This window comes from Lonchura striata, chromosome 7 (assembly GCF_050655825.1).
Source record: "Lonchura striata isolate lonStrDom1 chromosome 7, ASM5065582v1, whole genome shotgun sequence".
In the NCBI taxonomy this organism is placed as follows: domain Eukaryota; kingdom Metazoa; phylum Chordata; class Aves; order Passeriformes; family Estrildidae; genus Lonchura; species Lonchura striata.
Window position 1 is genome coordinate 25,538,343 of NC_140709.1, and position 23,608 is coordinate 25,561,950.

At 37.9% G+C, this 23,608-nt stretch overlaps 1 protein-coding gene across 16 annotated transcripts in view; it reads left to right on the forward strand.

Annotated features, from left to right (window-relative positions):
• The window catches only part of PARD3B (par-3 family cell polarity regulator beta), a 394,367-nt gene that overhangs the window by 245,740 nt on the left and 125,019 nt on the right, over nt 1-23,608 (forward strand). For all 16 annotated transcript variants that reach the window (XM_085585197.1, XM_085585191.1, XM_085585194.1 and 13 more), the window contains 2 exons: nt 11,471-11,677; nt 12,621-12,846. In XM_085585197.1, coding sequence (XP_085441323.1) covers nt 11,471-11,677; nt 12,621-12,846 — 433 coding nt within the window. The remainder of the gene's footprint in view (nt 1-11,470; nt 11,678-12,620; nt 12,847-23,608) is intronic.

Sequence of the window (23,608 nt, forward strand, 5' to 3'; positions counted from 1 at the left end):
CTGTAAAAAAGGCAAAATAGGATGTTCTGATAATGCTAGAGAAATCTGGCAAAGCTGCTTAATATCTGTGACATTGTTCAAAATGTTTGTTCTTAATGTTTATGAGACTGACAATTATTGTAAGTGGAGCAAAAGCTTATGATCTCAAGAATATAACTGATATTTGTTATTTAGCTTTCAAAAGCTACTGGACTAATAACACAAGCAGCGGTTTCTAATTTTCAGATGGTCACAGAATGAGCAGAGAAGTGATGTTTGCAAAGAATGAAGTTTTAAAGCTTTATGTTGTACGACTATACAGCCAAATATATTTGCTTTCATTTGTAAGTAAACTGTGTCTGTAGACAATATCTGTGTTTTAGGGGCAAAGAGATATCAGGTATTAAAAAAAGAAAATATAAAATTCAAAATGAGATTACTATAGAAAGGAAGATTTTATTGCAAATTATTCAGGGTAGTATGTCATCTGCAATATCATATTAGAATTTGAAAAGCTTTTACTGGCTAAATCTGAAATTAGACTAACAGGAAAAGGTTAACAAAAATACCAGTTCTTTCTTTTTATTTATGCTGTATATCTTGACAGCATTTTCTTGAACACACATTTATGTCCTGGTTGTGTGATGATCAACAGTAACTCCTACTTGGCACATTAATGTTATTACTTTGACTCCATGAAGGTGCTCTGCCTAGAGGTCAGGCCCTGCTAAAGTAAACTGTCAGGCTCAAAGAAAACCAAAGCTGTGATTAAGGATTTGCAGATTCCCATTTCAGAAGTTTGTATTATCTAGCATATTTTGATGGATTCCATCAATCTTGACCAAAAACCCAGTAAAACATCAGCTAAGGAAGAAACCATTACTTAACGTAACAAAAAAAAAAAAAAATTAAAGTACATTGTTTGGAAAGCATGGGTGTTTTTTTGTTTTTTGTATTATGTTAATATTTCTTAATTTTTTTAATGCTGTAGACCTAGAAGAAAAACACAGTAAAAATTTCCTATAATGTGGGTATCTTCCAAATTATTTTAACTTTTTTTTTTTTTACTGGACTGTACTCACCAGATGGAAACACAAGATAAAAAAATAACCCAGGGGAAATATTGCAACAAGCTATTCTTGTGAACTATAGTTGGCAGAGATGCTCTTGCCTCAGAATGCACACATGATGATGTGTTTAAAGGATGAAGTAATGTTTCAAAATTGCTGGTAATCTATGATGATGCATCTTTGTGCTCTTTATACTTCTAAAGCTTTTAAGTTCTTTCCAGAAATTTGATTCCTTGAACTAAGTGAAAACAGCCTTTTCAAAGAGTGAACAGGTTCCTCTTGAAAGGCACATGAACCCATTTGTTTCTTCTTATTCTTTTAGCAAGACCAGGGTGTAGCTGAGGATGGCTTTCTGGATTGTTAAAATAACAAAATGCTTTTTTTAATCTACAGTTCATTACTTTGAATCCACTACAGGCTGAATTTACTAACATCTGACACTCATGCTGTAGCTTGTAAAATGAGTTACTGTTGCAGGCCTCTCTGTGGGCAGGGATGCAATGCCAAAATGTGGTGCTTGCTGAGTACAGGGATCAGAAGACAGATACAGGCTGGTGTAAGATGGCAGGACAGTGGAAGTGTTCATTTACTCCAGCTGAGGATTTGGTCACCAGGCTTGAACCAGACTGAAAATTAACCTACCTGTTCTACTTCTGGAGCCCCTTGAGCATACTTAGGTCTCAATCTTGGATTAAGGCTCTTGAAAATTGCAGTTGCTGTCAACTGTTCCACATGAAGATTAGAGTTCGGTGTTAATTTAGGATATTTCACTGTAATGATGCATTTTGCTGTCTATTTGGAAAACCTGCCTGTTTCTGTAGAAAAGTTGCTTTTGTAATACCAGGTTTTGAAATGTCATCCAAGGATCCAATCAGCAAGTAGCTGAAGTAGATGAATTTGGGCGCTGAGTTTTGCACCTGATCCATGGCACTGTGGCAGTTTTCTGACACAGTTGATTAACCATCTAATTATCCAAGGACTAGATTATCCTGATCTATTCGTAGCTACACTCTGGTTTGTTCTTCAAGATTGTATGGGATTATGAGCAGAATGATGTGTTTTCTGGTAATACTGAGTCCCAGCTTAGAGGAAACTTTTAGTTTTCTAAGATATGCTATCTTGGGTTTGTCTGTATTAAAATGTCATTTGACTGTGCTAAACCAAGCTGTCCTGATTTCAGTATCACTGTGGCTGCTGCTTACCATTTGGAATTTTCGATCATAATTTAGGATAGGAAGTTGAGTAAGTTCTCCAGAGATGTCTGCATTGGTTGATAAGGGACATCACCAAGAAGAATTGGAATGACTCTTCTGTTTTGACTCCACATTTCTGCAGTCTGGTTCCATGTTATGTGTGTGCATGTACTACTCTCCATTTATTGGGCTAGTGAAAGGGAACAGAGAAATCTCATTTGTACACAGGTGAGACAAATGGTAAGAAAAGGTTGTATTGATTTGCTGTTTAAATCATATTCTAAGTTGTTCCATGCAGCAATTCTATTAGTTTTCCAATTTGCTATTTGAACACATTGTACCAATGCAGAACTGAATATTGAAACGATCCTAAATGCATGATTTGGTAATTGATAGCATATTATCTTGAGAATATTGAAAATTGCTGCAGTAAAAACTAAACTTAGCTGTCTGGGGAGATTCCCTTTTCCCTGGGGGATATTAAAGGTTAGGTTTATATTTGTTAAACATCTAACATTGTAACAAGTTTTTTAAAAAACACATATTTATGAAATTATCTTTATTTAGGATATCTTTTACCCTTGTCAGTGTTCTTTTTAAAATGCAACCTTTCCATTAATGACACATCTTGACATACCTAGCAAGGGAGCTGCAAACCTCTTGTAGATGCTGAAAAAGATATACATTGTAATGTAGTAAATTGTACAGATTAGGCCTTAAAGTTAACCAGTATGGCTAAGGTAATAAGTATATTGTTGGGTTTGGGGTTTTTTAAGCAAGGCTGGGAGTGTAGTAGTATAATCCAGTTGTGACTCATGTCTGTTAAAAACCTCAGAAGACAGCCAGATGTTACTGGGTGTGAGTCTGTGTCTGCATGCTACAGAACAGTTTAGCAAAATCCTTTACTGGAGCTCTTTAGAGGAAAACTCCCTTGACATTAGGTCCATGGATTGGACTTGTTTTTCCTAAGAATTCAGTTTTATGGAAGAAAGCCTTGAAAATACAAATTTAACCAGATCCAGCCAATGTTAGAAGAACATGGAATGTAGATGTGAAAAGTGAGCTTTGCTTCCTTAAAGTTGCACTGAAGGATCTGGTTCGTAGTGTACTTGCACACCGAGCTTGAAAGGTTTCCTTTTAGTCCATTTTGAGTTATTGGTGAATGGGGGGTGTGTGGGGGGGGAGAATTATTACCCAGACGGAAGAATTTTTCCCTCTTTAGTTATTCTTATGTGGCAAGAGGGAGCTGTATTCTTTGAGGCTTTTTGTTTTCCTAAAAACAATCTTCATCTCCATAATGAGCGCAAGTGAAGAAGTTTCAGTACAGAGGGTAGTTTGAGGGGAATAAAGAGAAAAAAGTTGAAGCATATAAAATGAAGCTTGGTTAAAGTCCCAGTATCACTACAACTATGGATTCAGCTTTGAGGAATCTGTAATAAAAGACTGCTATCAACTTTATAAGCATTCAAATTATCTTAAAAATCTCAGTAGGAAATATAAAGGAACCTTTGCTGAGGACTTTTCCTGAAAACCTTCATAATCCTTTCAGATTCTGCAGGGATTTTGAGTCTCAGCCATGTCAGATGTCTAATAACTCTTTCTCTTAGTTAATGGTAGGTTTGACAAAATTCTGCATATTCCCATTTAAGAGTTGGATTTTTGAAATGAATCTTTCAAAATTGTTTCAAGACAAATATTATTAAACTCGTAAACAAACCAATTTCAAAAATACACAGCACTTTGTGAATGGTCTTTGTGCTTGTGTTTTAATAGTGATAGATTGATTACAGGTGTATGTCTACCTTCTTTATATAGTTATGTGCTGGCAACCTCAAGAAAAACATGCATTAATTTCTTAAACTGAGAAGTAGCCTATGCACTTTCCTTTGAAATACAAATAGATCAACAGAAGAAAATAGATTTTCGTAAATTCTCCTAGAATTCAATCTATAAATGAAACCAAATGTAGATGAGGAGTGAAAGGTGCAGTTCACTACTTCATTTGTTCTGCTTTATTTTAAAGTGCTGTAAGGAACAAATTGTTGTGCATTCCTATGCTAATAGGACATACTAATCACTGGGAAAGGTGATTCTGGTTTTGTTCAGGGTTTATGAATTAGGGGTTATTACTGGAAATGGCTCATTTACTCTGTATGGGCCTGAGACAGAAAGTCTGAGTCCTCTGAAGCTTTGTAAATACATGTTGCAGAATCTTCCCAGACTGAGATGTTTGCCTGTTTGTAGCTGGCTAATCCAGAAGTGGTTCCCTGATAAGGTTAATGCCCAGTTAATTGCTCCTAGCCTTGACACACAGTTTAATTGCTATTTGGCCAACATATGCTTGTTGCTTGCTCTGTGTAGAATTCTAGCGGATGTAGTGATGCAAACTACAGGCTGGTGGAGGGCAAACAAAATAAATACAGTATTTTATGTTCTTTTAATTCAGGGCCAAGTGGATTTGGATGAAGTGTTTATTTAGTTTGCTGGCTGCTTCAGATGCTGTGGCGTATTGATTCCTTTTATTACTAGCAGCCATTTAACCTGACCTCTCTCAGATCCAGTATTTTAAAAGCCATAAATTTTAACTTTACTTATGAGCAAGGACTGAAATGCTGTGAAAGCCTTTTTATTAGCAGAGCTTTGCCTTACTCCATGTTCATGTGTCACCCATGGCAACAATATTTAGAGCATCTTAAATTAGAGCGGCTGTTGGGCAGCTCAGTGGTGGTGGGGTTAGCAATGAAAAGAGCTCATAAATATCTCAGGCATGTAGGATTCACTGATCAAAGTGTGGCAGGTACAAAAGCAATGCTATGATTAGCAAAAGGTATTATCTTTCTGGTTATTTTATTAAAAGTCTTTCTTAGTCTTAATGTTCAAAGATAAGGAAGTTTTTTTTTTCTTAATTGCAAGTTAAATTGCTGATATTGAAATTTATTTTCCTTTTCTGCCATGGCTGTTTTTTTTTTTTACAATAATCATCTTCCTTGTTTCATTAGCCTAAATTAATCACCAAACAACACTTAAAGCAATCTTTAACATGCGGCTTATGTAAGTATTTATAAAAATGTGCCCAGGCCAAAAATTGATGCATAAAAATTACATATCACTCTTTGAATTATAAATAATACGATTGTTTCAAATTTCTTTCTGTATTCACATGTAAAGAACTCAAAAAAGCGTCAAATTAGTGATGTAAACACAAAGCTTAATATGAACTTCTTGCATCCTTTTAATTTGTTACTTCTGATTTAAATCAGTAATTTAAAAAAATATTTCAGGCTTGATGACTAAGATTGAGTAATAATTCAGCAGTTTATTTCAAAGTAGGCTTAAGACTTAACAAAATAGATCATAACCATTATTTTAATGTAAGTTTTGGCTTGCTTTCTTCTGTTCTAGTACTGAAGAAGCTTCCCCATCTGTCCCACAGATCAAAGGTAACACACTAGATGTTAGCCTCATACCATCAGAAGTGACTTTGTTTAAATATTAGTGCAGGGACTCTTTACTTCATGTTAAACTTTGGCCTGGGAACAAAAATGTTGGTTTAGTTTGAGAAGCATAATTTATATCAATTAGTCTCAGAAAGTGTCACATTTCCCAATCTTTAAAGCTGGATTTAAATGTTTGACCTTTTCAGAGGGCAGGTGTGGAAGTAGAAATAAAGCAATCACAGGGCACTGGAATTTTTTTGCTACTACTCAGTTCCAGACTGATCAATTTACAAGGTGCCTGAAACCACTGGGGAATCCTGTTTTCTAAAAACTGGACGTTTTCCTGTCTGCATTGCTTCTCCTATTGCAGTTTTCCTCTAGCAGATTGTAACACCTATATCTCAAGTCAGTTTATACATAAATATCCTTGAGGAAAAAGCTCCTGCTTGGTACAAGAGAAGTAGCTTAATTTATATTGGGACCTGTTTGGAGGGCAAATGCTTCAGTTTGTACCAACTAGAGGGAAGGCACTTATCTGCTAGAGAAAGAGGGATTCAGATGTCTAGGAAAACTGCCCTGGATGCAGAGCTCTACTGTGAACTGGAAGGTTATGTGAGAGAGGGTAGACTTCTGTTACCAGATGAAGAAAAAGAATTATTTCAGCAGATAAGAACACAGGGTTTCTATGCAAAGACAGGCTTGGCTGCATTTTTTCTGACATTTAGCACTAACCTGGGAAGTGCATGTGCCCCTTCACTGAGGCTTTTGCTTGAACTTCTGCCTGTGCTTCTAATTCTTAGCTTTGATATTGTTGCACTGGGAAACTTGTTAGCATTTTTTTGATGTTTAATGCCACACATATTCTTTTTGAAATAGTAGCACGTTTAATTGCAGTGTTGTTGTTTGTTAGTGATAAGACTGTAGAAAACAGAACACCAACATATGTTTCTAAGATGACAATAGTGCATTTTCACTTTCTGCCTAATGGCTGCCTTATTGCAAGCATTTCCTTTTCAGCTGGCTAAGGCTCAAGGTACCTTCTGGGCCCCAAACTGTGATCTGTCATTATTCATAGCTGAAATTGCAGTTTGTGCAAATGCAGGCTCAATTGCAATCATTATATGTAGTAAAATAGATTGAAAGATCTGTAAATCTGAAGACTGTAGCTGTCTCTTACAATCAGAGAACCTGTTAAATTCTCCTATGCTTTGATTTCTCTTTATTAAATTTTGTTTTTCTGTCAGTTGCAGGGTTGTTCTATGTTGAGTATTTCTGCTTATTATTTCTGCTTATCTTTGGAATGCATAGATTGAGGTATTAAATGAGCAAAACTATATATCTTGTCTTTAATATGTAAGTGCCAGATAGTGATTCTTCTCTTGATTTTCATCAAGCCCTTAATCTTTTCTGTGTCACCTGTATAAATTAGTGTTGAAGAAAAAGCTACCATGTGATCTAAGTCTTTTCTACAGAAATGTTATATTAAAATATTATTCTATAAAATATAATATAATATTATTATATAAAATACTATATTTGAAAATCACAAGCTAAAAGATGTAATGACTTTCAGATTCCTCCTTCCTAAATCATTCTCTGCATTGAATTGGTGGATGATTGAAAGAGTATCTGAATATAAAAGTGTAAGTGAGAGAAAAAAATCCTTTGTAGATGTGCATACTGTGAATCCTATCAGAAATAAATGAAACTACATCAAACAAATGGTTAAGAAAGAATGGTACATGAAGTAGTTTAAGTCACCATACGATGCTGCAATCTCTTAGAGTGAGGAGTTGGTCTATAGGTTGGGGTAGGCCTGAGTTCAGTGAGGCCAAGCTGAGCATCACAAATGTTACTGGAGATGTGTGTCCAAAGCAGAGCAGGCACTGAGCTGTGCCTGCTTCCTTCAGAGCTGTTGGGATATCTCACTCTGAGTGGCACTTCCCAATGCTGCCACTGAAGAAGCCACCACCAGTGCTTTCATGCTCAAAGAGTTGTTTGCCTGCTGAAAGTAGTCCCTTGTTCTCTCCAGCATCCTGGTATCCACAGGGTAGAACACTCATTGTTTTCATAACTACTTTCGCTTCCCTAGGACCACATGAACTATGTGCAATGCAATAGGAAACAGCACTCTGTGTGTTTAGAGTGCTGGTAAAAACAGAATCAAATTATCTATAATTTTTTACAACTTTCTGTTTATTGTATTTTCTCAGTCTCAGTGATGCTTTCCCTTACTTTTTCTTTATTGCTTTTTTTTACCTCACTATGTCTTTCAAAATGTAAATAGTAAGTTAGTCTAGCTCACATAAATATGTTCCTCTAAATATTCTCCTTTAGGCATATTCCTGTAGTTTTGGTTTTCAAGAAGAAACATTATCTAGGAAATAAACTTAATGATAAATATATAAAATGTTTACTCTTTAGGGTGTCTTGGGAGTTGTGTTTCATATAGAGTGACAGTGATTCATGGCTTCTCTTCATTTTGATTCCCTCTGTACATGCCTTTGGGGTGGCTTGCACTGCCCACAATGCTGTGTCATTTGTTTCCCTTTGATTTTCATGACTGACATCTTGCTTTTGGCATATTTCCTTCAGCTGGGTTATAAAAAAAAAGAAAGGAATGTGCAGATGTGGGAAAAAGATAATCTTGGAAAGACTTGACTAATAATAATAATAATAAAAGAACAGAAAGCAGGTTTACTTTTACCGCTATATTAAGAATTAAAAAATCTGTGTTAGCCATGTTGCCATTGAGCAGAAAATTAAAGCATGTGTAACACCATCTTTCAGTTAAAGGATGATCAGTTACAGATAACATCTAAGAACAGCAATTTGATTTCAGCCAGTCTAGGCAGATAGTGATGTCAGCTGTTGTTTTCTCTTATAAATTCAGGAGAGATGTATGAAGTAATTCACCATTTATAAAAAACAATAAAGTGCATGCTTCAGTTGGCTTTTTATCATTGTGCTACAAGAAGCAGTAAAAGGAGAGCTCAAGAAGAAACACTTTAACACTGTGAGCAATTGAATTTTTTATTGCCAAACTGTGGTTTTGTATTAAAAATCCAGGTAAGGCTAGATACAGACACATACCATGTATCCCCAGAATTACTTGTTAATAACTTGTAAAAGATAAGAGAGGGGTTTTGTTGTTTATTTGTTGGTTTGTGTTTTTTTTACCCATGCAATAAATAATCACATTTTCAGGCTTACAGCAGTTCTAGAGGTCTGCAGAAATTAAAAAGGTACTGGCGAGGGCAGGGGAAGGCAATTTCCCAATTTGGGATGCAGTCCTTGTCCATTATGGAGTTCTGTGCATTTTTCTGGAAAGCATCCAGTTAGAGATGCTGGCTCAGAAATCAAGGGGCCAGGTCTCTGCTTAGGGAAGCTTTTTAGCTCCTGTATCTTTAGCTGTGCTCTAATATGTGATTACTGCGGCTCTATAATGAAAGGGGGGGAAAAGGAATCAAGCTGAACTGTCAGAAAGACAAAGTTCTCACTGTTATTAGTGAAATTTCAATAATGAATATTTCAAAGTATTACAGTCTTAGAACGGATCAGCTGAATGTTCAATACCAATCTGTGAGTAAGGGTTCTCAGTAAGTTTTTGAACAAATGAGGACACCTCAGTGTGCTCAGGTGTCTAAGGTCTGAGTCCCAGTGTGCGTGGTGAGCTGAGCACAAGCTTGATGTCTGATCCATGTGTCATGTGAGTGCCTCACTCCAAATTCAGGTGTTGATTGGATTTTCTTAGGAATGGCCTTCATACATTGCAGTCTTCCAGTCTGAGCGACTGGATCAGCTTTATATAAACCAGACTGTAAGCAGCATTTAAGTTTAGACCTTTTTTTTCAGGTGATGGAGCTTAGAGCAGTCAATTGAGTGTAGTACAGCTTGCACTTCTGTACTTTTCTGGCCAGCCAGGCAGCTGTAGCAGCAGTCTGGAGTCAACACTGGCTGCTGGACCTCCCGAAGCCATGGGCCCCCATGGCCCTGCTGGAGGCAGGGATGTGCCCAGCCGTTCCTTGCAGACTCTGCATCACCCTGAAGCCATCCCAGTGGCTCGGAGCAGTGTGCTGGGGACCCGCTGCCTGCAGGGCCCCCAGAGCACAGCCCCCGGCAGCCCTCGGTCTGCAGCCCAGCCTGGCTGCCTGCTGGGTTGCCCGGGGCCAGCAGCCCTGCCAGTGTGCCCTGTGCCCTGCCAAACAGCCCACCAAGGCTGGCTGGTGACTGAAACCTGAGAGCTTCCTCTCAGCTGATCAGTGCCTTTCACTTGGCCTTTTTCCTCACCATTATTTTTCCGTTTTTCTCCTTCTCAGTCTGTGATAGGTGCCACAGTGCCTCCACCTGATGCACAAGATTTTAGTGATTTTTAGCACTTTTATGTTCTATGCAGGTCATTCCTCTAATTCTGCTTTAGCACTTGCTAATTTATCCATAATGGTACTCTCCAGAATGGCAATTAATGAACAGAAGAAGGTTGCACTGTGTGATGGAGCAGCTAGGGTTCCCATAAACCTGTTTGTCTCCACACACACCCACAATCCCCCACTTGTTTTCAGCTACATATCAGTCTGCAGGTAAAGGAAGTGTAAATTGCTTTATGTAGGCACTACTGACAAGTCTCTATTTGTTGCCAATTCTCAGCTTTTTTACTTTTAAGAATTCACTGAACATGCTGTTCAGAATAACTTGCACTCTAGAATTGCTAAAATCGCAGCAAATCATACTAACATATCTGCCTTCTGTGACCCTTGAATCCCTTCAGGTATGACAATATGGACATGCAGGTGAAGGGCTTCTCTTATGTTCTTCTGTTGCTTTTGTTAGTACTACTTAAAAGTTGAACTCGAAAGCACTCAAGTTCTCAAAGACAGAAGCCGTATTGCAAGGCACAGTCTCTTACTCAGTGTTTCTAAGACACATTTACGGTTCTGCTGTATAAAAGCTAAGTAGATGCTACAAAGGCTTTTAAATTAAGCTGTGAATTTCTTCACTGATTGGAGTGCATCCATTCATTCAATTTTGTTCTTTACCTATTGCACTGTCATTTTATTAATACTAATTAACACAAATGCTGCCACAAAATAAAGCCTTTCTAAGGTTGTATAGTCAAGCATCTAGAGAGAGAGAAGGTTTTGGACACTCAAAATTTCCTTTGTTTTTCTCTGAAGTGCTTTCGTAAGTCTGTAATCAGGGAATGAGGCAGCGACAGCAACATCATTTATGTTAACCTGTGCTCTGCTTGTTTCTTGAAAAAGCTGCTGTGCATGTTGGTATCATAGCACTACTTTCAGCTTGAATAAAAAGGTTGGGTAAAACTTAGAACTAATAATGTATCTTCTCTCAGGAGAAATGTGTTTGAAAATATCAACCATTCATACAACCTATCTCCTTCTAAAAAGTAAAATACTTGTTGTGTAGCAGTGTTTGTTTTTGTGAGTCTAAAGATAATGCTCTCCTTGAGACTGTTAACATTGTCCAGTTGGACGTCATGGGCAAAGGTGGAGGAAGCAGCCCCATTCTCATCACTGGTGTGGGATTTGCAGTGGCACAGACAAGCCAGCTATCACCCATCACTTTGTCAGGTCTGTAAATTATGTGCCATTCCCTCCAGGTCTGGGGCTTTCTGCTGAACTAGGTTTAACTTGATGTTATTTTTAGAACAAATTATATCGATTGCATACTATTTCAAAGGCCCCAAGTAATAAAGTACACAATTAAATGTATCTGACTAGTTTAATTTCTCTTTGTGATTTTTGGTATAAAAACTTAACCATTCGTTTTCCAGACTCTTCCGGCAAAGATTTTGGTCCTACCCTGGGATTAAAGAAGTCCAGTTCTCTTGAGAGTCTTCAGACTGCTGTGGCTGAAGTAAGGAAGAATGAACTCCCTTTTCACAGACCCAGGCCTCACGTGGTGCGGGGTCGGGGATGCAATGAGAGCTTCCGAGCTGCCATTGACAAGTCTTACGATGGGCCTGAGGATGGAGAAGAGGGTATGTTGCTGCTGGCACTGACTGGGGGAGCCACCTTCACTTAGCACTGCTCCATGGAGCACCATGAGCCAGTGATTTAGTCCAATTGAAGCTGATCACACTTTAAAAGCTGTTCACATCTTCCACTGAATAGAGCTGTCTTTGCAGTACCCCATCCAACCTTGACTGGGTTTAGTGTAAAGTCTTTCACTGATCTCCTTTGGGGCAGGGCTGGGTTGGAGGATTTAGAACTCAATCCTTAAATAATTATGTTTTTCACTTCAAGAAGCAGCTGCTTTCTTCAGATTACATTAAAAATTATCTCTCTTGTTTTACAATTCCCACTTTTCCAGCCAGGAAATTTGTTTCATGTTGTAGATAAGGCAGTGTATTGATAGCACCCTGCTGCTCATTCTGTCACTTTGGGTTTTATAGACCCCAGTCTGGAAATACATCTCCTTTAATATGGGGTGTAAAACAGTGCTTGGATCCTGAGCCCCCCAGCAGAAAGAACACAGCTCTTTTCCAGCCAGACAGTACATTTTATCTTTTTTTTTTCAGCCACTAAAATAGAAAGATTCCAGGGAGTGAATGAAGTCATTTCGTTACATAGGTTGGTTTTGCCAGTCACCAGAATCTCTTGTTTTGAAGTAAGCTCTCTGTTTGAAACCCAGCACGTGGTTAACAAGCTAGATTTCAAAGAGAACAAGTGCTTTACTCTATCAGGATTTTTATATCAGGAACAATAATTAGAAAACAATTAATTAAAATAATTCTGTGTTTAATTTACAATACAAATCTGTTTGAATCCACTAGATCTGCTTAGCCTGCTTTTTAAATTATTCAATTAAATGAGTAAGTGTTGTGAGTCATTTGAGCTCTCTGTAGACACTTGCTGTATTTCACATGTTTGCATTTCAGTGGCCCGTAGCCATCCTCACTGCTTCTTTTTCATTCTGTGCAGATGGCTCTGATAAGAGCTCTCACTGTGGTCAAGAAGCTCAAAATGTGGAATCTGCCACTCCAGGGAACCCTGAAATAGAAGATGCAGAAATCAAAGCAAAAAAAGACAAAAAAAGTAGGGAGAAAGAGAAGAAAAAGGGCAAATCTAAAATCAAAGAGAAGAAAAAGAAGGAAGAAAATGAAGACCCAGAAAAGAAAAAGAAGAAAGGCTTTGGTGTCATGTTGAGGTATGGCATTTTACAAAGGAAAACAGCCACCCATTCTCGTTATAAGATAGGAAACAACCTATGCTCTCATAAAGTAGTGGGAAAATTATTTCACTTGGACTCAAATAATGTTTATGTTATTGGAAAAGAAAGCAGTTTATACTTTTACACCAAACTTGTAACTGCGGCAGAAGACATTTGGCAGACAAAATGTCTTTTTGTGCCTTTGAAATGCATTCCCATATGTCAGGAAAGATTCAAGGTTTTAGGCTTAAAGCAAGCATGTATCGGTGGGGAAGGATTTGTGGGGAGTATTTCTGAGTAATACAAATCCTGCTCCCACACTCAGACTTTGGCCTTCTCTTCCCTTGCTTATCGGCTCCCTTCACAAGCTGCAGGGAGAGCAGAATTCCTTGTGCTACTGCAAAAGGTCTACTAGCATTTGCAGTTGCTGAAAGCCACTGTCTATGATAAAATCTTTGCTTTGTGGCTTCAGGCATTGCCTGCAGTGAACAAAAGTTCACTGTCCTCCCTGCCCAGCATGCAAGTGTTTGGATTTCTGCTGTGGCTATTTGTTTTGTGGCTCTGTAAACTCTATAAGTCATCAGAGTTCTTCAGATTGTTTCCTTGCTCTTGCTGGAACCTTTGGTGCTGCAGGCACTGGTTGCTGACACCCTTCCCTCTGGTACCTATTGACTCTGTAGAGAATTTGAGTGTTTCAGTTGTAGTAGCTCTTTGCTTTCGATTCAGAGTATGTGGTCATGGAAATTTTTTGGTCACGTGGAGGAGATTAAACTGAAGGACCATGTGGTTACTTATGGCACTGAACAGTTAACATTGGCTTTAGGACACTGTTGGTGTTTCTTGTCATGCTATATTGTAAACGGTACTCATATATACAAAACCCAAAATCATTCCTTAGGCAAGGGTACATTTAAATAGTAATCTAAAAAATGCAGGTGCAGGATCATTCACTGATCATGGTCTTCATTAGGACATATAATGTATGAACTTGCCTTACAACTTTCTGTCACTATGTTCTCTAGAGTAAAATTTTATTAAAATGGGAAGGTTTTAGCTGACTTTTTTCCATGTATCAGCAATTGTTTTTTCTTTTGAACACTATGGAGACATTGTCAAAAAATATACAGGGATGCCTGTGTGTCAGATATTCATGATTTCAACAGTTGTTAGGGTTCATAAGATGTACCTGTCTATACCAGTCTGCTTTCAAGTGGGGTCTCCAGGAGCAGAGGAGGTGTGTGCACACACTTGTGCATTGCACGTGCATTTGTGCTCATACTGTTTAAAGAAACAGGACTTAACATGGAAGGGTAGTCAAAAACTGAATAATTAGGAGGGTGACTTCAAAAACTCTCTTGTGTGTCTTAAGCTTCATATCACTTTTCATTCTTCTTTTTAGCTCTTTGGCATGAGTAGGAAAGAGAAGGGGAGTGGCACAGAGATCTGACAGAAGGATAAGTACTGTTTAATGTATCAAAGATACATAGCCGATTCCAAGTTTGAATTGTAAAGTCTTACAGGGATATTATATCTGAGCCAGAAAGAACATGGGCTGACACTGGAATCCAAAACAAGCTATTGCAGTTGGCAGAAACTCTGATAATGGTCAGTATGCAAAGCTGAAAACAACAGGTTACCATTTGTTGTGGTTCCCTCTTTCAGAATATATTCCACATTTTGGTAGTACACAAAAGGTTTATACATCTGCTCTTTCCATAACCTTGTCTTTGGTTTGGATTGATAGTCTTCCCAGCTGACAGCGTTAATAATATTTATCTATATGACATCACAGAGTGGAATTTTCTGTCCTACACCACTGAAAATCTCTACAAAACAACAAAGATGGACGCATCATGTTGTAATAGAGAGAAGGAGAAATAGGTAAGAAGTAACAGTTCAGCCGGGAGGTTTTTAGAGGTTCTTTGTCCTTGTTAGTATTTCTTTCCAGAATTTATACAACATGAAAAGAAATTCCTTCCTGAAAAGGTGAGAGTATTAGGGAATACTAGCCATGATAGAAGTGAAAGAAGACTGCAGACCTGTAAAGTAGAGCTTTCATGTGCGTTCATGAAATAATTGAGGACCATATGTCCTGGGCAAGATGAGCAAATCCAGGCTGGTATTTTTTCAGACAGAAACTGGCACATATGACTTGAAAAACAAAACCAATTGATCTGAATGTTTTAAAATAAATAATAGGGAACTAATAGTGGAATTTAGAGCAGATCAAATACCAACTAACTATTAGATTCAAGAGGTATTTTTTCAAACTGGAGTCTTGTACTGATGTGAAGGGTGAATGTTAGGAGGGATGGGGAGGAGGTTTGAATGATAAGTATTTTAGCAACACGAATGGAAAGAAGCATCCAGATTTTTTTATGACGTTGTGGGAATGAAACTGGCATGTTTTTTTTGGTAGAACATCTGTGGAAGGAAAGAGAGAAGTTTAAGATGACAAAAGTTGTGAGCTTCTGCAGCAGGCAAGGTGGCTACTAATTCTTGGTATCTTGAGAGAAAGAAGTAGGGAGAAGTATTTAGAAACTGAGATGAGCCCAGTTTTGGACATGATGAATTTAAATTGGAAAGGAGACCTGCCACATAGGGGGCATTAGAAATGTAAGCACTGTAGTGGAGCAGAAAGCTTGGTGGAGAAGGAAATTTGTAGTGTGCATTTTATAGGTGTGGTGGTGGTTGTGCTTTGATCCCCCATGTGTGAGACCACCAAAAGGAGGAACAGAACCCTTGTTAGACTGACAGGAGAGATAAAGCCAAGGGAAAAAAGGTATGAGAGCAAGTGGCAGGGGGGAGAAGAGGAAATATATTGCTGGGACCAGGCAATGTCATGAATTTTTTCCACTACTCTGGTGACTACAGCCTTGTGACGGATCCTACTGGGAGCTGGAACCCCCACTCTGGTATGTTCATGCTGTTTGTAGTTCCTGGGCAGCTTTGTTCAGAGCTATTTCAGCTGTGCCTGCATGGTTCTGCTGTGTTGTGGGATGCTTCCAAAAAGAAAAACAGACTTGCTGAACCCATGTCAAAATTGGCTTGAGATAAGTAGGAGCTGAGCATCTGTGGTGAAAGCTCCAGGACCAGAAGGACAATGAAAAAGAGAGATCTTGCCAGAAATCTCAGTGCTAATTAAGACTCATGCATTTTCTGGTGAATGACATGGGGTCAGGTATAAAGGACAAAAGAAAGTAGAATTTGAGCCTAAAACAGCTTCTGGAAATGTCCTACTTGTCTACACTGGGATTTTTGTGCTATGCTTGCTGGGTCACACATACAGCTGTAAGAAGTTTTACCTTGATAGTGGCCATGTAAATTGGCTGGCTTTTGCTTTATAATCAATAACAAAGCATTTCAAGATATTAAAACCAAATCCAAGCATTCAGCTGTAGTACAAGAATTGTCGAGCTTTAGTCTTTTGCATCTGAGATTTTTGAACATATTGGAATTGCTACTGCATTGGTTTTTTTGCCTTTTTTTTTTTTTTTAATTTAACAACAGAAAATAGCAAAGCTGTTAGCAGTTGCTAACAGATTTCACTTAGTGCCTCATCTGTTGCTCAGCTGCTATTTACTTGTAGTTCCTGGTCTTTTTTTACACATACAAAAAGAAGAATGATTGCTTTCCTGCTAAGCTTTTGCTTGATTGAAGCTTTATTTAGGTGACTGTGATTCAGGGAGACCATCAAGAAATCATGCTTTTATTTTTGTAATCATTGTTTTTTTTAAAAGACCTGTTTTTTCACTCAGTATTAACTGAAACTCTTGGCTGCAGCATAATAATGGCTGTAGCATTTGGGCAAAGTAGGTTAATGTACTGGAGGTTTGAAATGCAGATGATACTAGTTAAAGTCCCTATAATCCAAAGTACTATTTCATTGTGGTGCTGACTGCACAGTGCTTTGTTTCCTTGGCTGGGTCTGATGCATATATTGCTTGCCTTAGTTCTGAAGGTGTATATGTGCTGTCCAAAGAACAACAGAAGTTGAGTCTTAACTGCTTTTGTGTAACATTGGCCAAGGAGCATTTTACATATTTTACTTTTTGATGTTTTCTGGCACATCATGCTGTCATTGTTCACTAATAACCCACCACTAGACAACAGACTGAACAGTAAATTGATACTGTGTATCAAGAAAACAAGTATATTAAATGCTTTCAATAGTGGAACTGTGTCTAAATGTATACTTCACTCCCAGGGAACGGCTAGTGTCTAGCATCTACACAGAATCTTTTTCAGAGCAGAAATGCTGAGTTCTGTGCAGATACATAAGAGCAGCAAGATTGCACAATGCCACATTTGATTCTTGGCTCATCTCTTTTCTCACGTTGAGCTGACTGATTCTTCCCGGGCACCGTGAGTCTTAGAAGACTGCTGGACATCAAATGAGCTTCTTTTGAAAGTTGTCAGTATTTTCAGGAGAAACACTGTAGTGAAACAGCATGTTTGTGGCTTTGAAAAAAGGTAGTGTGTAGTCTCCTTGCTTAGAACTGTCAAAAGCTAGGTGAGGAGGGCTCTGTGGGCTGTTTGGAAGGGTTAATTAACCCATTGGTGCAGGGTGTTAGAAATCCCTGATGCTGAACACTAATGCAAAATGTGTTGTCACTTAGGACCAAGGATGCAAAGTTGATCTAAACAAGAGGTTAATAAAATAAATTAAAAAAATATTCTGCAGTTTGCTAGGTGATGAACTCCAGATTTTAAATTTGTGGTCTATAGTTATTGAATTGCCATGCTTTGAAAAACTATCAAAATACTGTCTTCTAACAAAGATAGGCTTTGTGTTTCTAAATTAAGTTGGCAGAAGAGTGAACCTTTAAATCACCAGGGAATCGTGACCTCTGCCATGCAGTGCAGTTCTGTATCCTGATCCCATAGCAGTTGTTACAGTGCTGGAGTATAATAAACACAAGTCTATGGCTCTCTCTACCTTTTCCAGATAGTGATTGTAAAAATTCTGGGCAGCCCTTTCAGTTTTATGGATATGAAGGTAAGATAGCTAATGGACTGCAGCCACACCAATGGCATTTTAATAGGTAGCTCCCCCAGGCAGAGACCAGGAGGCTGAAGTCATAATTTTTTTTGGGGCATAAAAATCTAAGAGCAAGTTATGTACTAGGTGACTCAGAATAAAGAGTTGTGCTGATCTGGAGTGCAGTGGGAGAGCACTCTCTCATTCAGTCTTCACTTCTAGGCTGGACTCAGGAAGAAAAAACAACCAACCTTCTTCATATAAAGCAGTGCTTGTCAACTCGACTGTTTTACTATAAAATATTTTCAAAATTAGTATAGGTGAGAAAATGCCTTTCCCCCAACAGTACTGCATTTCAACCATGACTTGCATATTTGTGCACATATGTAATTGCAAGCCCAGGAAGCAGTAATATCTATATGTGTTTTAGTTAGATTTGTTTTTTGCTCTTCGGAAAGAGTGCAATTTTCCACATAATAGTTCATCTTAAATTATTTACCTTCCATTTCACAATATGAGCCATGAATATTTTATTTTTTGTCCCTTTAATTTGCCAATTTTCCTTTGAGCTAAGTGCCTTAGTGATTTTAATTTTTCATTCTTGTTGGAAGACAGAAATGACCCTTTTTTCATTACTACTATTATAGGCCTTGTGCTCAGAATGATACTTTTTACAACCAGCACTGTTAAGCCTGTAATGGTATTGCAGAGTAGATAGCATAATATACAGATATTGACTTCCATTAAGTATGGCACTATGATAACTTATGGAGAGATCTTTTTTTCTACTCTGTTGCCCTTAGAAGTTGAGTGTTGTAGAAGAAAAGGTAGCATTAGATGAAGAAGGAGCAAATAATAAAGATGTCACTTGTTGGAGAGAGGTGGTATATATAACTTTTTAATGTATTTATCTGTGTATGATGTTGGAAATCAATATGGACATTGACAGATAAAAAAACTCCAGAACTAGATTAAATCATGTTTTAATTAGACTAAAGTTATTTTAGATATTTTATTTAGAAATCAGTTGCAAAATTATCTGAGATGGATGATGTGTATTTGAAAGACCACATCAGTTAATGAGGCAGATGAGTTATTTAGAGACCTTGATTTCCTTTTGCACAATAAAATTTTCATTTGGGTAAATTGGTAAATAAAACTCCACTTTCCTTTAAAGAGCATAAGATTAGGAGAGAGAGGATATATCTAGTCAATTTAATCTCTCTCAAATTTGTCAAGTATTTTAAACTAAAGAAACCAAATAAAGATTTCATTTTGCATATATGACTTTTTCTTTTCCTCCACCATATTAATTCCTCCTTGGCTGCATTCAAAGTCAAACTAAAGCAGAGAAAATAAGGGGGTTTTGTACTAAAGATGATCATGCAGACTGCCTACTAAAGGCTGATTTGTTTAATTAAGCATCTGTTCTCCCCTTAATATGCATGCATAAATCTCATTAACGTTAGATGTATGCAAGTGCAGTGAAGAATAGACCCCTCACTCTCATTACTGAACTTGGATAACAAGATTTATATTTACTTAACAGATCAGAGCAGAAAGTTCCCTCTGACTATTTAAAAGGACTCAAAATTGCAAACTGTTTGCAAGGAGCATGCTTTTTGTGAAAAACTTGCATGTTCACTTCAAGTTGAAATATCATTATTCAAGTCATTACTAAGCAAAAGGGAAAAAAAAAGCAGCATGCTTTGTCTGTGAGGATTAACTTTAAATTCTACTTTAATGGATACTTGTCTATTTAATGTTGGCCTCTGTGCGTGCCACAACTGCTAAAAGTAAACTCCTGGTATTTTCTGGAGGTGGAATATTTCTTCTAAGTGTCTGTCTCTAATCTCCCAAGAAATGTGTTCTGTAAGAAGAGTCCTAGAAAGCAAAGTGTATTCTTGGGGAATTCGGAACACTGCAGCACTGTGTTCATCTGTCACTCACTAGATTTGGCTATTCCTTGCTCTAAAATCCTCGTAAAATCTAGCTGAGAATAAAGCTTGAATTCCATGATTTCTAAATAAATTGTGGGACATTGGGTATTTCTGTAGGTAGTACAGATGGATTATGGTTAAAGGTCCTAGAAGGTTTAAAGTCATGCCCACAAAAATTTGAATTAAGACTTCCTGTGCTACATTTTAACCAGTAAATACAAAGTTTTGCTCAGGAATACAGTGCTGAGTATAAGTTCTACCTTAACATCAAAAGAAACAACAGGTTTTTGCTGATTTTCTGAATCAGTAGTTCTAACATGAATGTGGTAAATGGAGGGACTAGGAGAAGAGACAACAATTAACAGAGAAATTATACAGAAGGACTCCTGACAGATTCCTTAACTACAGAGTGCTGCTGGGTGCTGGTTTAATAGGTATTGCCGTTAACAGCCATCTGCAGAGAAAATTGAATATACTCATCTCACTGAATTATGATTTATGCCACACGACACAGTCAAACCAAAGTAATATTTATATTATAGTGCAGAGTCATTGATTAAATGCACATGGCATCTCAAATCCAGTTGACATTTTAAGTCGAAATGATTGCAGACATGTGGTCATTTATTTAACTATTACTTTAAAAAATGTGTCTCTACTTGTTATTAATAGAAGAAAGTCAGACCTGACCAATATTTCAATAGGCTGACCTTTTGTTTTGCTGACATATAAAAGGAACAAAGCTCCTTTTGGGGTAGTCACAATTTCAGAGCATATGAAGTATGCTAGCATTAGAAAAAACCTAACCCCTTGAATCACTCTGTCTCTTTCTTCCCTTTTTTATTTCCACATAGAATTTTTGAAAGAAAACGAAGAAGTGATAGTTTAGGAGATAGGAACAGTTTTAGGTATAGGGTTAGATAGGAAAAGGTTTAGGAGATACTGTGAGAGGCTTTGTTTCAAATGCCTCCTCTGCTACTGATTTCTTGAGAATCACTGGTTAACTCCACTGCTCTGAGCCCTAGTTTTTACGCAAAAATTATCCTCTGTGCTTGTAAAATATGAAAATTACATTTTCCTGCTTTATATTATCATTATTCAGCTAAACCTGTTATAAATTAAATACATTTAAAAACCAGTCTGGTTACTCCTGTAACACAGTAGCAAATAGTTTTACTCCTATAAGACTATAGACAAATAGTTTTCTTCTTAAGAAAATGAAAAAGTAGTAAGCTTTCATATGACCTTCTCAAACTAATTTTCCTCTCCCTACCCATTCTTGCTGCTGCTACTGCATGTGATGGTGAGCTGGGGTTTCCTTCTCTTTGTACTACCTCCTAGCTACAGATGCTCTCACCTTCAGAAATGCTTCTTGGAATATAATGCCTCAGAATTAAAGATGGCTTTCTGTCTTTTACCCTGATTTTGTTGTCTTGCTAGAAAAAAAAAAAAAGTTTCAGATTTGCCATGGGCAAACTGTTTTTTCCTCTGCAGATTAGTCCTCTTGTTGGCCTTACTCTGTCATCATGAAGACTGGCAGGATCTTCCCCCTTTCACAAAAGTCCTATATGGGATGTCATCTTTTCATGAACCTTAAATCCACTCAGTGGGGCAGTGTCTAAAATTTGCTGACTTACTACACAGCACCCTGAAGACATGACCACACAGAAATTTCTTCCCTTTCTGCTTGGACTCATGTTGCTTCCAGATTATATGAGTTTCTCTTGAGGCTCACGCTGCTGGGTCCTGGTTCTGAGTGCTGCCACCTCCCCGTGCCAGCTCCAGCTCTGTTCCTTTCCCACTCCTGGCCTGTGTTACCTGGCCAGTGTGGTCACCTGCTGTGAGCAGCCAGAAGTACTCACAGCCAGCCTGTCCCAGCAGCACTTTGCCTTTCACTGTAACATTTGCAGCGAGTCTGGGCACAAAGTGTTTTACACAGCTTTCAACTTCCCTGCTGCAAACCATTCATGTGCTTGAGCACAGCTAAATGAATGATGAAGAAAGGCTTTACATCCTTTCTTCCCAGCTCCTGCGTTCCAGCTCTGTCCCAACAGCAGTGAGAAAAGCTCTTTACAGCTTCCTGCTCTGCACCACATTTGGCTGTGTCTCATTCACCTCCACCTCTCCTCATTTGTTTGGATGAGAATGCAAAGGTGCAGGATTGATCCTCACCCAGCAGTTCCAGCTCATTCAGCTGTTAACGTAGCAGGTAACTGGTGTTCCTATCAGCTCCAGCCCTTCATCCCGGACAAAATGTTTGTTTGTCACCAGGTTTCTGCCTTTGTTAACTTTCTCCTCCTCTCTCTACCCTGTTCTGCAGCCTGGTTTCTCTCTTGTCCTGGTTGTCACTCAGTTATGCAGAGCCTTGAGTCCTAAGCCCAGCAGAGTTCCTTAGTTTGGGCTCTGCCCTCAGTGTGAGTTGCTTCTACTCTGCACTTTGTCATGAGCAGCAGCTGCTCTGATTTCTCAGTGGTCACAATGCTGTGACCATTAACCATACAAGTTAATTATGCTATCAAGTGCTCCCCTCACAAAAATATTTACATTCAAAGAATTTTCCCTGCTTGCTTCCTTTATTCAGTGAAAATTACATCTCCAGGATCTTGCCTTGGCCCCAGTACATGTGAGAGAATTTGATCTTGCTCTTTAAGAGCTCTTAGAATAATTCTTAGGAGTGAAAATGAAGAGGTCTTCTCCTTTTTCCATTTCTGTTCTTGCAACTTCTCACTTTTGCTCTATTTTGTTGTTGTTGTGGAGTAGAAACAGTAAAAAATGAATAAAAAAGTAACCAGGATAAATATAAAATGTTAGCCAAATGCTGACATAAAAAACCCGTCCCTTTCTGTGTGTTAAAAATCTGTGTGTGTATTTAGTACAAGATACATGAGCCACTAAGTATCAGCTCTTTAGCATTTAACTCCAGTATTGGGTTTGAAGTAATGAACTGTGTGCCTGTGCCATTCATTGTCCCTTATTTGAAAGCAGTGAATACCTGGCCCCACACTAACCCCAGATTATCATCAGCTTGGTTGGTAGTAATGTGTAAATAGAATTGTAAAGCTATCTTCTGGTGACAGAAGGCTACTATTGTTGTTTGCTATTTTCCTTCTAGCCAAAGAAACCTAGTGAATAATGAGTCAGGCACTGTTCAAGCTACCTCTGTCATCTTTGTGTTTAGCTTTTTATCCTCTAATGTGGAAATCTGTATTACAGTAGCTCAGTATAACGGACATCCTAATGTTCTGGTTTTAATTAAAATTAGATTGAGGAAATAAACAATTCAAAGAAGTTAGCTTTCCTTTTTATGTCCACCCCCACCCCCTGGAAATACACTTTCCATATCCTCTTCTGTGGTTGGAAGTGTTTGTTTTCACTCACATGTTCTTGGATTGCTCAGCCTCCCGAACAGCCTCCCTGACAGACAGCAAGGAAGGAGCTCAAGGAAGCTCACTTTTTTTCATTTAGTCTTCTTAGCAATACATGTTTTTAAATTATTGATTTTTTTTTTTGTCTATTTGATACAGGCTGCAGTGTAAATTACAATTTTTTAAATAAATCTTTGTCAAAATGAAGACGTTACAAAACCAAACTGACCTGCTTCTGAGAAAAAATTTCCACAATACAGCTGCAGATTAATTTTAGTGACTATATGTGTGTATAGATACACCAGAGAGTTAGTTACTCAAAAATAAATTAGCAAATATTTCTTTCCTTTAAAACAGCAGATTATCATGATTGTAAGTGCTGCAATAGGTTAATGTACCTCTTCATCTCTGAAGACCTCTGCATCATCTCTTTTATAATTAATTCCTACTTAGGCTATTTTAGCTCGGTTGTC